The sequence below is a fragment of the Mobula birostris genome, chromosome 2, assembly GCF_030028105.1.
Source record: "Mobula birostris isolate sMobBir1 chromosome 2, sMobBir1.hap1, whole genome shotgun sequence".
NCBI lineage: Eukaryota > Metazoa > Chordata > Chondrichthyes > Myliobatiformes > Myliobatidae > Mobula > Mobula birostris.
In genome coordinates this window covers 118,449,001-118,462,588 of record NC_092371.1, presented here as the reverse complement: position 1 = coordinate 118,462,588, position 13,588 = coordinate 118,449,001, and the positions used below count along the sequence as shown (strand labels likewise).

Sequence of the window (13,588 nt, the reverse complement as noted above, 5' to 3'; positions counted from 1 at the left end):
GCAGATGAGTCAAAATGTGCATTAGCACAGTGAGGGACAAGTAGAATGAAAACCTTGCTGCAGCAACATCACAGACAACACGTCATCGTTCTGTGCTGTGTCGTGCGACACGGGCGATCATGGTCTTTCCAGGACCATTACTGTTCTTGGCAAAGTTTTCTACAGAAGTGGTTAAGTGGTTTGCCATTGCCTTCTTCTGGGCAGTGTCTTTACAAGACAGGTAACCCCACCCATTATCAATACTCTTCAGACAGTCGTCTGCTTGGCGTCAGTAGTTGCAGAACCAGGACTTGTGACATGCACCAGCTGCTCATACGACCATCCCCCACCTGCTCCCATGGCTTCACGCGACCCTGATCCAGGGGGTGGGGTGGGGTGGGGGGGGGAGGGAGCGGTAAACAGGTACTACACCTTGCCCAAGGGTGACCTGCAAGCTAGCGGAGGCACGGAATGCCTCGCACCTCCTTTGGTAGAGACACATCTCCACCCTGCAACCCAATCAGACAACATACACAATATAAATTATACAGGACAGGGAAACAGGGGAGAGAAAAACTGTGCAAAACAAGATATTAGTGTAAAAAAAAAATCACAATCAGAACATTCAGAAGCAGCTAGGCATGCACTTAAAATACCAAGACATAAAAATCGTTGGACCAGATGCATGTAAGCAAGATTAACATAGATAGGTTCAAAGGTCAGCTAACACATAGTAGGCCGAAGGGTCTGTTTCTATGCTGGATGTCTCTGTGAATCTATGTCAGTAAAATTCATAGATAACGTTCAGCTGCAATAGGGAGAAGGTGATAATGTGGTTTCTATCACAGAATAAATAGAAGCCTCAGCCAAACATATCCTTTGCTTTGAGGTCACACATTACACACACACACACTTGCACGTGGGATTCAAGCACTCACTCAAAAGATGCATTAAAAAGTCCTAATGGAAGGTTAGTACGAGATTTAAACTGGATTGCAGTATAACCTTTCTGCCTGGGGGTTGCCTTTAACTAGAGGAAGGAAGTTGCAGTCATTGAATAAAACGAACAATTGCAATTTCTAAGTCAGAAACTGAAGATTGTTCACAGTCATCCTTATAAGGCCCTGCTTTAAAAATATTTTGTAACAGACTCCTAATAATCAGGTGATGTTATCTTGGCTCCAAAATACAAAGTTGGATAAACAGTTTTAAATACGATTAAAAGTTAAAATGCCCCTTTATTGCTCAGTAAAGGGGGATGTATTTCACAAGTGCTAATATACAAGTAACTCAGACAAAATGCTGGAGGAACTCAGCAAGTCAGGCAGCACCAATGAAGGGGGAAAGGATTTCCAGCATCATGTGCCAGTAAGTAAGTGTCTGGGTTTTCAGTTTGATTGATCCAATGCAATCAGTGGCACATCACCAGTTATCTGAATGGCAGAGCAGGCACCAGGGACAAAAGGCCTATTCAGTACCGTTGCCCAGACCTGCCAAGGACCTGCAATCTGCTTTCCTGAAGGATGCAGTAATGAAAAGCTGTTTTAGAGAAAAGCTACTTGACCAAGAAAGGGGAATTAAAATGAACTCCTAGTATGTAAGTACTTAATTCAAATTGTTCATTATATTTAGAGTAGCTTTGATAGCAGGACATATGATTTTGTCCGTTTGATAGTAATCAATCATGGACAGATATCACCAATCAAAACTTGCTTGGCAATGTGGCAGAGACCACAGGATAAGGAAGTGGAAAGTACTCAGAAAAGTCAAATAACATCAGCTCCCATGATAATAATTTTGAACAGTTTAAGATGGGATTAAAAATAGGCCGCCAGAATCCTGTGCTGAATCCAAAACTACAAAAACATTAGGAGCAAGCATGCAGTCCCACTGGACATAGTATAAAGATGACGCAGTCGTAGAGCTGTTTCTAGTCATCCATCATAGGTTTCCTCGTAGGTTTCTGGCCCTATTAACGAAAGGCCAGACAGCAGGAACTGATTTGCAACCTCGTCACTTTCCCACCACATGCACTGACAACTGAAGGTGAAATAAGCTCTACGTACGGAACACGAAAATCTAATTGGTCCTCAGTTTGTTTTTTTCCCACCATTACAAAGTAGATGTGATACAGAAACAAGATTTTCACAAACCTAGCAATTCTTCATTGACAATCAGCTGTGCGAACACAGCAGCGTAGTTCCCCTTCATTGCATTCCCAATGTACATCTTTTCTGCATCTTCACATGGTGTGTGGATAATAAATTCCTGGAAGGTGCAAGAAATTTTTATCTGATTACTATTTTCCATCTCTTTTGCCAATTTCACAGTTTTCTCTTTTTTTAAAAAAAGAGTGTGGTTACACTCCGCCATCTTATTAATCTGGCTACCATTTACATATTGGCATCATCCAAAAGACACTCTAACCATAGACACATACACCGACATCCTTCAGGAATCACTGGACAGGGATCAAGGGTGGGAGTACCGGCCAAAGCTGATACCAAGTGTAACACCATCACTCCCATTCCTGCCCAAGCTCAAGACGGCAGGGAGCACTTGCTCAGTCTTTCAGGAATTAATTCACTGGGGTACATTGAGCACTTCACAACAACGTGAAAATTGCTGTTGCATATTAGAACATAGAACAGCACAGGAACAGGCCCTTCTGCCCATAATGTCTCTGCTGACCATAATACCAAATTAAATTGCACATCTGCCTGTACATGGGACTTTTTCCCCCCACTGGAGTGTAATTGATAAATGGTTTATTATTAGTCATATGTACCAAAGCACAGAGAAAAGCTTTCTTTTGCATTCCATCCCTACAGGTCATTTCACCATTTGTCCTTTAAAGGTGCACAGAAGTACAGTGTATGAGACATAGATAGAGTGAATGTGCAGAGCTTCCCCCCCCCCCACCCAAGGACATAAGAAACAGGAGCAGGAGTGGGTAATCTGGCCTGCCGAGCTTCAATAAGATCATGGCTGACCTGACCATCTCCACCTACCTGCCTTTTCCCCATAACCCTTAATTCCCCTACTATTCCCCAAACTGGTCTTAAATATATTTACCAGGAAGCCTCCACTGCCTCATTGGGCAGTGAATTCCACAGATTCACCACTCGTTGGGAAAACGCAGTTCCACTTCATCTCCATCCCAAACTTACTGAACTACAGGGTGTCATTTTAAGATGAGCGGGCAGAGATTTAATAAGAACCTCGAGTGGCAACATTTTCACCCAGAGGCTGGTCAGCCTGTCAAATAAGCTGCCTGGGAAAGTGGTTGAGACAGGCACTCAAACAACATTTAAAATCGGAATCAGGTTTAATATCACCAGCATATGTCGTGAGATTTGTTGGCTTTGTGACAGCAGTACAATGAAATACATTATAATAAGGAAAAGAACTGAATTACAGTAATAATATATATTTTTAGTTAAATTAATAGTGCAAAAATAGAAATAAAAGAAGTAAATAGAAATAAGTGTTCATGGGTTCAATGTCCATTCAGGAATTGGACAGCAGATGGGAAGAAGCTGTTCCTGAATCATTGAGTGTGTGTCTTCAGGCTTCTGTATCTCCTCCCTGATGGTGGCAATGAGAAAAGGGTACATCCTGGGTGATGGGGGCCTTAATGATGGATGCCATCTTTTTGAGGCATCATTCCATGAAGATGTCCTGGACACTACAGAGGCTAGGCCCATGATGTTTATAATTCTCTACAGCTTATTTTGATCTTGTGCAGTAGGCAGCACTGCTCACCCCTGCCCTCCCCATAACAGATATGATGCAGCCAGTTAGAATGCTGTAGAAATCAGCGAGTGTTCTTGGTGACATACCCAATTTCCTCAAGCTCCTAATGAAATATAGCCGCAGTTAAGCCTTCTTTGTAGCAGCATCGACGTGATGGGTCCAGGTTAGACCCCGAGAGTTATTAACCCCCAGGAACTTGAAGTTGCTCACTCTTCCCACTTCTGATCCCTCTATGAGGACCGGTGTGTGTTCCCTCATCTTACCCTTTCTGAAGGCCACAATCAGTTCTTTGGTCCGACTGATGTTGAGTGCAAGGTTGTTGCTGTAACACCTCTCAACCAGCTGATCTATTCTGCTCCTCTACGCCCTCTCGTCACCAACTGAAATTCTGTCAACAATGGTTGTCAGCAAATTTATAGATGGCATTTGAGCCAGTGCCTAGCCACACAGTCACGGGTGTAGAGAGGGTAGAACAGTGGGCTAAGCACACACCCCTAAGGTGCGCCATTGTTGATTGTCAGCGAGGTGGAGATGGTATTTCCGATCCGTACAGATTATGGTCTTCCTGTTCGGAAGTCGAGGATCCAGTTGCAGAGGGAGGTACAAGGGCCCAGGTTCTGGAGCTTTTCAATCAGAACTGAAGGAACAATTGTGTTAAAAGCAGAGCTGTAGTCAATAAACAGCAACCTGTCACAAGGTATTTGTATTGTCCAGGTGATCCAAGGCTGCGTGGTGAGCCAAAGAGATCACGTCCACCATAGGCATAAAAGGTACTTGGGCAGGTACATGGATAGGAAAGGCTTAAAGTTTAAACCTTCTAAACTTTGGAGGGATTTGGGCCAAATGTGGGCAAATAAGACTAGCATAGAGAGGAATCTTGGTCACCATGGGCCAGCTGGGCCGAAGTGCCTTTTTCTGTCCTGCATTGTTCGATAGTCTATATCCCTCACAGTATGCATTTTGGCCACAAAATAAAGTTATTGAGACAAGTAAATTTTCTCCTCAGTAAGCAGAGAGCAAGGCCACCTAGGGTCATGCTCCCTTCTCGCTACTGCCATCGGGAAGGTGGTACAGGAGCCTCAGGACTCGCACCACCAGGTTCAGGAACAGCTATTACCCCTCAGCTATCAGGCTCTTCAACCAGAGGGGACAACTTCACTCAACTTTACTTGCCTCATCTCTGAAATGTTCCCAAAACCCATGGACTCACTTTCATAGACGCTTCATCTCATGTTCTGATATTTATTGCTTATTTATTTGTTATTATTTCTATTTTTTTCTTTTGTATTTGCAGAGTTTGTTGTCTTCTGCACACTGGCTGTTTGTCCTGTTGGGAGCGGTCTTTCATTGATTCAATTGTGTTTCTTAGATTTACTGAGTATGCCCGCAGGGAAACGAATCTCAAGAGTCGTATATGGTGACATACATGTAGTTTGTCAATAAATTAACTTCGAACTTCTGAATACAGTATTTTCCATAAGCCTGTAATTTTCTTGAAATGACAGCCAGTGACTTCAGTAAATCTGCAACCATGGGTACTCGGGACGAAACCACTATTCTGCCGCTATTACAAACTAATGTCTTGTTCCTCTTCCCGAAGTGATCTAGACATTAATTCAACCCAGAGAGGTGATCAGTTCTGAGGGTACGACTTGGTTCAGACAATAGTGACAAATTACAGAGCCAAGTGGTTTTGGTCATTCCTTTAAGAAACTTTAATCCTTCCGGATGATTTTGCACGACTGCTGATGCACCGGTTAATGTTTCAAAGCAGTTAAGTACAGTCAAACCCTGTTATGCGATCATGCAAGGCAGCATAGCGGTGATCACTTTGCTAGCCGTGTCGGAGTTCGGAGCCCGATCTTGGCGTCCTCGGTAAGGCGTCTGTATATCCTCCCTGTGGAAGGCATGGGCTTTTTTCCAAGTGCTCTAGTTCCCCCCCACCCCACAAGTCCAAAGACGCACTGGTTAGTAGGTTAATTGATCATTGTAAATTGTCCCATGATTAAGTTAGGGTTAAATCGGGGCTTGTGGGCAGCGCAGTTCGAAGGGCCTATTCTGCACTTTATCTTGAAATATTAAATTATAAAAATTAAATATATTTCTCAGATCATTGGATGTTGCACTAACATAACTTTAATTGCCTTTTTAGATTTATTTCCAGTGAGTCAGGTAATTGAAAAGGGAGTGCACTGAATGAAGGGAGGCAAGAGCACTGGAGCTCCAGTGATTGGAAACATTACCCGGTGGGCCAGATGCCGATCCATCAAGATAACTGAATGGTCAGATGGTGGAAGTTCAATGTAATTAGTTACTAGGTGAGACACTGACTGGTAATGCCAGGGGCTGCATCCTTTGTAGGACAGTTAGCTCAGTTGGTCAGAACATGCTGCTAATAATGCCAAGGTCGTGGGTTCGACCTCCATACTGTCCACGCGTTCCCTTCAGCCGACAGCTGCTCTCGCGCGAGCACAACTCCACCGACCGGCTGCAGGAAGGGGTTTGCAAACACCTTTGTAGAAAGCGAGTCCACTTTTTACCCCTGCTATCCTTTCGTCCACACAGTCAAGGTGCAGAGCTGAGAACAACAGGGGCAAGGGCTTGAGATCGTGGGAGGGGTGGTGGAGAAACCCTGGGCTTGGCACAGATGGACTTAGTATCGGGGCAAAGGTGGCTGGCAGCAAGTTACAGTGAATAAAAAACTGGAACCACTGGACTGTCAAGTGGATAAACGTGGCATCAAAACTGCCAAATCTCAGAAGCTAAGCATGCTCAGGCCTGGCTGGGACTTGGACGGAGACCAGCAAGTTGCATAGACTTTAGGGATACTCTCCCTTGCCCTTGCTGGCACATACACGCCCACACTCACACATCCTGCCCAACAAATCAGCTAGCTTTTATACACTCCTTAAGATATAGGAGCAGAAGTAGGCCATTCAGCCCATTGAGTGTGCTCAGCCATTCAAAATCATGGGCTAATCTCATTCAATCCTTCATCACTGCAATGCAACTCCTTCACCGATTTATAAGTACTGTTCATCAGTGTGCATCTCTGAGAGAGAATTGCAGATACGCTAGTTTCCTACAAAAAGAAAGGTCCGCAGGTCATTCAGTTGTTTACCTGGGATACAGAGTCGTACGTTGCTCGAGTCTGGATGCCTCTCACATTACTGCCATGTCCACGTTCAGTCATCGCAAACATCCCAGTAAACTTTAAGTCCTGAGGTGATTGAGGGGAACAGTCATGAATAAAAGGCAGCTGACTTCCCTCCAAACCTTTTCTTGCCTGGTTATGTAACCCACAGTCTGTCAGAGGAATAACATTGTGGCAGGGGTTTCCAGTCTGTTGCAATGGCAGATTTAAAATTTTCACTCCTTCTGAACTTCGCCCCTCCAGATTTCTGGGTACCTCCCCCTCCCCAGCAAACACTACCATTTACCACAGATCATCCCTACCGCAGAACCAGCAGCAACAACTCGGCTGCTGGGTACTCATACTTTAACCCTCAGGAATGGGAATAACTTAAACATTTTGCTGCGGAGTCACTGAGTAAACACTGCCTATTTTAAGCAGTTTGCTCTGGGTGCTTCAGCCACTTCGTCACTGGAATGCCAAACTGGCTTATCTTCACCTCCTGGCAGCAGAGGGAGTCAAGATTACAAGGACAAGTTCACCACAGGGGAGGACTTCTCCTTTATTTAAGCATTTTTCTCCTTGCTCATGTGTACTAAAAGAGCAATGAAGAAAACTCAAGAAGTTATAAAGCAGTGACTCATGTCAGAGGAGAGACAGGAAAGCCAATCTCAGGGTTGTATACGGTGACTCATACGTTCTTTGATAATGAATCTACTTTGAACTTTGAAGAAACTGCAGATGGCACCAGAGTGTGGCACCTTGCTCTCTGGAGATCTGCTCATTTCTTCCATTATTTACAAGATGCTGGGAAATTTGGAAAAACAAACCATCTACTGGAGAAACTTGGTTGAGAGGTATCTGTGGGTGGTGGGGGGGGGAAGAAATTGTTGATGTTTCACACAGGCTCTCCACAAATGCTGCTCGACCTGCTGAGTCCCTTCAGCAGATTGTTTGGTGCAACAGGCAGTGCTGCTGTGCTCGCCCACCCTCTCCATTTCGGGTATCGTCACCATCTTCGTCATCAACCCTTCTGTCTATTCCAGGACTCGATCCACGTTCAGTTCTGACCACCAGCACCAAACTCCTCCCCAACTGTTAGACCCCCCCCCCACGTCCTCCCCACCTTTCCAGGTCTAGAACCTCTCGCTAATCTGACCACACCATCACCAACACCTTCCCACCCCTCAAACATCTACCTCAGGTAACAACCTGCCTCCAAAATGACCCCAATTCTCGCAGAAATGCCTCTCCCAAGCCTCTTTTCTATTCCCGATCTGTTTCCTCTCTCCATCTTCCACACTCCACTTCCTCCAGTGTAATCCACAAGGATGACAGTAGAGTAACTGGGAATTGCAGTATTCCTGGCCAACAGCTGCTGCAAGACAGAGCAATGCATCGCTTATTTCTGAACATGATGCATTGATTAAATAAATATCTTTAAAAATTTGATACAATAGAAAAAAAACTCAACATAGAGCATAGAAATCTACAGCACATTACAGGCCCTTCGGCCCACAATGTTGTGCTGACCATGTAACCTACTCTAGAAACTGCCGAGAGTTTCCCTACTGCAGAGCCCTCTGTTTTTCTAAACTTCATGTGCCTATCCAAGAGTCTCTAAAAGACCCTATTGTGTCCACCTCTACCACCATCACTGGCAGTGCATATTGGGCAAGGATTAGAAATAAATAATCAGGATCTCAAAACTCACTGAAATGCAGATCTGTCCTCCATCCCTTTTGTGAAACAAAGAAAGGAAGTTTTCATTTCAAAAGCACCATACTCCCATAACACCGCGGAATGTCCCAAACACTTTACAGGCAATGGACTGCTTTTGAAGGGCAGTTACTTTGGTACCAAACACTGTAGCCAATTTGTACATGTAACAACCTGGGAAAGGTTCCCCTGCTAATGTAATGGTTCCTCGGTAGTGCAGTGTTTGGGTTATGACTAGCGATAACAGGGGCTTTGGAATATGAGCTGGCCAATGAGGGGAGATGTTGTTTCTTTCTTGTGGGCCCCGAGAGAAGGTTTCGGGGTTTTTTTGTTTGGTGGAAGATGGAGAGAGAAAATGCCAGAACAGGGAAGTCGTAGTCTGCAGGACAGAGTGGACTTGGAATGGGATTGGGAATCAACGCCCGAGGGAAAAAAAATCAATGGAGAACAAACGGATGGGAAAACCACAAGCTCCAACATTGCGCATTAGACTGTTTCATGAGAATGGGCCCTTTTTCTTTTCTGTTTCTTTACTAAGCCTATGGTAAAATTAAGAATTATAAAGCTCAATCGTTTAATCGTATATTGTGCACTGTTTGTTATTTGGTGGTACTGATTTGTAACAGGGGACACATTACGCAGCATCCACCCAAACAAGACGGTTCTGGTTCTGATTCGGGCTGGGGCCGGGGTCGGGGTTCGGGTTCGGGCTGGGGCCAGGGCCAGGGCTGAGGTTGGGGCTGGGGCCGGGGCTGGGCCTGGGCCTGGGGCACTGTCTCCCTCTAGAGTAAGCTGATATCCGAACATCACGGTTAGATACACAAAACAGCAAACGGCAAAATTATGATGATAATTATTAAAAATGATCATCAGTTTTCTCCTCTATCAGATTCCTTCCTCTCCAGTCTTTTATCTTTCCAAACAACCAGGCTTCACCTATCAGCTTCCTGCTATCCTCCTTCCCCACCCCCTCCTGGCATCTTCATTTCCTTTCCAGTCCGGAAGGAGGGACTCTGCCCGAAACAACAACTATTTATCCATTTCCATACATGCTGCTTGAGCTGCTGAGTTCCTCCAGCATTTTGCTTTGTTTTTCCAGCATCTCCAGACTTTCTCGTGTTTATAATCAGATTTAACGTTAATCTGATGATAATGATCAAAAATGATCATCTGTTGTCATGTTAATATGAAAGGGGTACAGAATAAAGAGGAACAGACTCCCTTGGACTGAACTGGCAAAAGTGAGTGTCACACCACTGCACGATGAGCGATTGTGGTGTGTTTGTATTTGTTTTCTCAGCCTACTCCCATAAAAGGAATGCACATCTGACTAGTTTCTGAGCTGAAGCAAATGACCTTAAAAGTAGTGCAACTTTAGGAAGCAGCTGCCACAATATAATCAAGCTCCGTCCAGATCAGGAGCAGGAGAACAAAAAGCTCAGCACAACATTACTAAACAGGAAAATCAGTCAAAATTACAACAACATAAAGTGGCCCTTCCCTTTGATTAAATGTATTTTAAAAACTGTCACACAATTTGAGAACGGCAATGGACAACACACATTAGAAATGCAAGGCCACAAGTCAAACAAATCACTTCAAATACACAGGATCAACAAAATCTTTAAAGACGGAACTACGTCAGTCTTGTAAGAAGACTTGATATAATAGTAAGAATCCAGGTATAACTATTTTTGTGTGAAATTAATATATAATTGTATAGTATACAAGGCTAGATTATGGTGATACATACCTTTAAAGGCAGAAGCCACTTTTCAATGTGTATCTGGCTGCCAAGATTGATAACTGCCCCACCAAACAACCAGCAGACCACACCCATCTACAGGTTAAGAGAGCAAGAGAAATAAACTCAATACATTCTCAGCATAAGGCTCTACAATTAATTTGGCAGTGCACATGAAATGGATAACAAGTCTGCAATGACTTCCATAGATACAGGATGACTAATTAAAATGTCAGGCAACTAGAAGCTCAGAGTCACTCCTGCAAATTGAAAGCAGGTGCTCTGCAGAACAACCATCCCGTCGCATGTCCTGCATTCAGTGTTCACTGCATCGTGGTCTCCTCCACACTGGAGAAACCAAACACACATTAGGTGATTGCTCTGTGCTCAGTTAGCAACAGTGATTCCCCCCCCCACCCCACCAGCTTCTAGCTGTCCGCCCTTGAATTCTTGTCCACACCATTATAAACATCTATCATCAGCCAACATGGTACAGGCGGCAAACTTAGTGCCAACGCCTGGAACAATGCTTTCTGATTGCGGGCAAACCTCCCCAACCGCTGTTAGGGTGGATATCATACCCCCACTGACAGCTAGCAGAATTTGAAAACAACATGCAAAACTCACTGCCCTGCTCCCACCCGCTAACACTAAATCTGATGGACTGAGGTATTGAACCCAACATGTGCCAGACCTGAATGTTTACACACAACATAACTAGCTCCAACTGGACCTAGTTGAGTTAGTTCCCATTGGGCTGAGATCAGTTAGCTCTAGTATTAAGGGCAAACCAATGAGGTTTGTCTACAGGTTAGTCATGAATCTGTCAAAATAGTGTTAATTTTTAAAAAAATATCTAAATGGAAACATATACACCACAACACAAGCATCTTCGTTTTAAAAATACAACATAAAACAAACTCACCTAAGCAAGCAACAGTCTTAAACTGACATTAGAACTGTCACTCTAAACCACAAAGAGTACGCAGTTTGGATAACAAGGTTTATGTAAAATTCAAGCATTTGGTCACTAAGATTTCCAGTAGGCCACCCATCCTGGGGAACCAGATTTCCGTCCCTGTAGTATCCTTCCCTTTTGATAGCAAACTTCTTCCCAACTTTATGGGACTGTTCATCACAGCCACCTCAGGACTGACAAATAAAACCCTGATTATATTTTTACATTTGCTCATTACACTTGAAGATTGCTCCCTGGCACCCCTGAACCATCCTGCATCCCTTGTCGCTATTACTATTAATCCCCTTCTGTCATCCCCAAGAATAGAAACACTGCGGCCCTTATTGTAATTTCCACACACTGGCTTTAAAGCTCAAAGACATCTCTACTGAGGTAGAATTTTCCAAGCACAATTTGAAATATACCAAAACATAGAATTTTATCACATTGAAAAGCTATTTGGTCATGCTGGTGACTATGTTCCACATGGTCCTTCGCTTATCAGCAGAAATGTCTATTTCTTGTATGCACATAATTTATTTGAAGTATTGCCAAAGGCACCATGTTCCACACCTGAACTATAATCTGGCTAATAAAGACTTCAGGAGCTTAGACTCCAAGGTGAGCAGATGTAAATGTATTTAGTCCTACATTTTCCTCCCATCTTACCAAAACAAAATACAGTCCTTGATTAGGGAGAGGTAGAGAAACAGCTAGACTAATCACTGGCTGAACTGCAACCACAGCAAAATACAGTTTGTCTGCTTGTTTATTTGTTTATTTATTGGGGTGCAGTGTGGAATAAGCCCTTTTGGCCCTTCGAGCCGCGCTGCCCAGCAACCCCCGATTTAACCCTATCCTAATCACAAGGCAATTTACAATGACCAATTACCCTACCAACTTGGACTGTGGGACGAAACCAGAGCACCTGGAGGAATCCCATGCGGTCATGGGGAGAACCTACAAACTCCTTACAGGCAGCAGCGGGAATTGAACCCGGGTCGTTGGCACTGTAAAGGGTTGTGCTCACCACTACACTATCGTGCGGCCTGTGGATTAGGGAATGGAATTACATAGAGTATTCAGCAGGGGAACAGGACTTTGGCCCAAATCGACCATGCCCACATCATGGACCTCCTTCCATTTCCCCTCTTCTCACCCTATCAGCATAACCTTAAATTTATTTCTCTCGGGTATTTATCCAGCTTTCCCTTGAGTATAACTATGCAATTTGCCTGAGGTAATCCACATTGTACTCTATGTTCCTGTTACATTGCAGAAACAACCCCTCAAGTCTGGGTAACACAACTTTTGTCTTACCTTAACTCCAGTTGTAAGGTCAGCTGTGGAAAGTACTTCTCCAATAGCCAAACTTTTATTGATGCAGTTCTTTTTCTTTTCTATCTAAAAGAACAGCCAATATGAGACATCATATTTACCTTGTTAGAAAGAACAACCACCAAATCAGCAACAAACACGAAATGCTGGAGGAACTCAGCAGGTCAGGCAGATTCTATGGAAATGAATGAACAGTCGGCGTTTCGGGCCAACACCCTTCTTCAGGACTATGAGGGAGAGGGAATATGTCAGAATAAAGAGGTTGGAGGAGGGGAAGGAGGTTAGCTGGACGGTGATAGATGAAGCTAGGCGGGTGGGTAAGGTCAAGGGTTGGAGAGGAAGGAATCTGAGAGGAGAGGAGAGTAGTTAATAGGAGAAAGGGAAGGAGGAGGGGATGCGGGGGAAGTAATAGGCAGGTGAGAAGAGGTAAAAGGTTAGAGTCAGGAACAGGGGAAGGGATGGGGGGAGGGATTTGTTTACTAGAAGGTAAAATCGATATTCATGCCATCAGGTTGGAGGCTACCCAGACAGAATATAATTTTGTTCCTCCGCCCTGAGGCACCGGAGGCGGCCACAGACCGACGTGTCAAAACAGGAATGAGAATCAGACTTAAAACGTTTGACCACCAGTAAGTCCCACTTGTGGCAGATAGTGTGGAGGTGTTCGCTGAAGCAGACCTCAAATTTACGACGGGTCTCACCAATGTAGAGGAGGCCACATCGGGAGTACCGGACACAACAGATGACCGCAGCAGATTCGTAGGTGATGTGCTGCCTCACCTGGAAGGATTGCCTGGGGCCCTGAGTGGAGGTGAGGAGGGAGGAAGTGTATGGGCAGGTGTAGCACTTGGGCCACTGACTAAGTTCACCTAATTAACAAAGCATTCAAGGGATGATGTCTGGGCATAAGGAGATGACCAGACGTCATCTGGACTCTGAGCAGGCAAGTGTCCCCCAGCTT

The 13,588-nt window shown here is 44.4% G+C and overlaps 1 protein-coding gene across 2 annotated transcripts in view; it reads right to left on the bottom strand.

Annotated features, from left to right (window-relative positions):
* Positions 1 to 13,588, bottom strand: part of acoxl (acyl-CoA oxidase-like) — a 396,539-nt gene that overhangs the window by 369,830 nt on the left and 13,121 nt on the right. For both annotated transcript variants that reach the window (XM_072246892.1, XM_072246899.1), the window contains exons 3-6: positions 12,610 to 12,693; positions 10,341 to 10,427; positions 6,857 to 6,955; positions 2,133 to 2,247 (exon numbers count right to left, since the gene is read on the bottom strand). In XM_072246892.1, the coding sequence (XP_072102993.1) occupies positions 2,133 to 2,247; positions 6,857 to 6,955; positions 10,341 to 10,427; positions 12,610 to 12,693 (385 nt within the window). The remainder of the gene's footprint in view (positions 1 to 2,132; positions 2,248 to 6,856; positions 6,956 to 10,340; positions 10,428 to 12,609; positions 12,694 to 13,588) is intronic.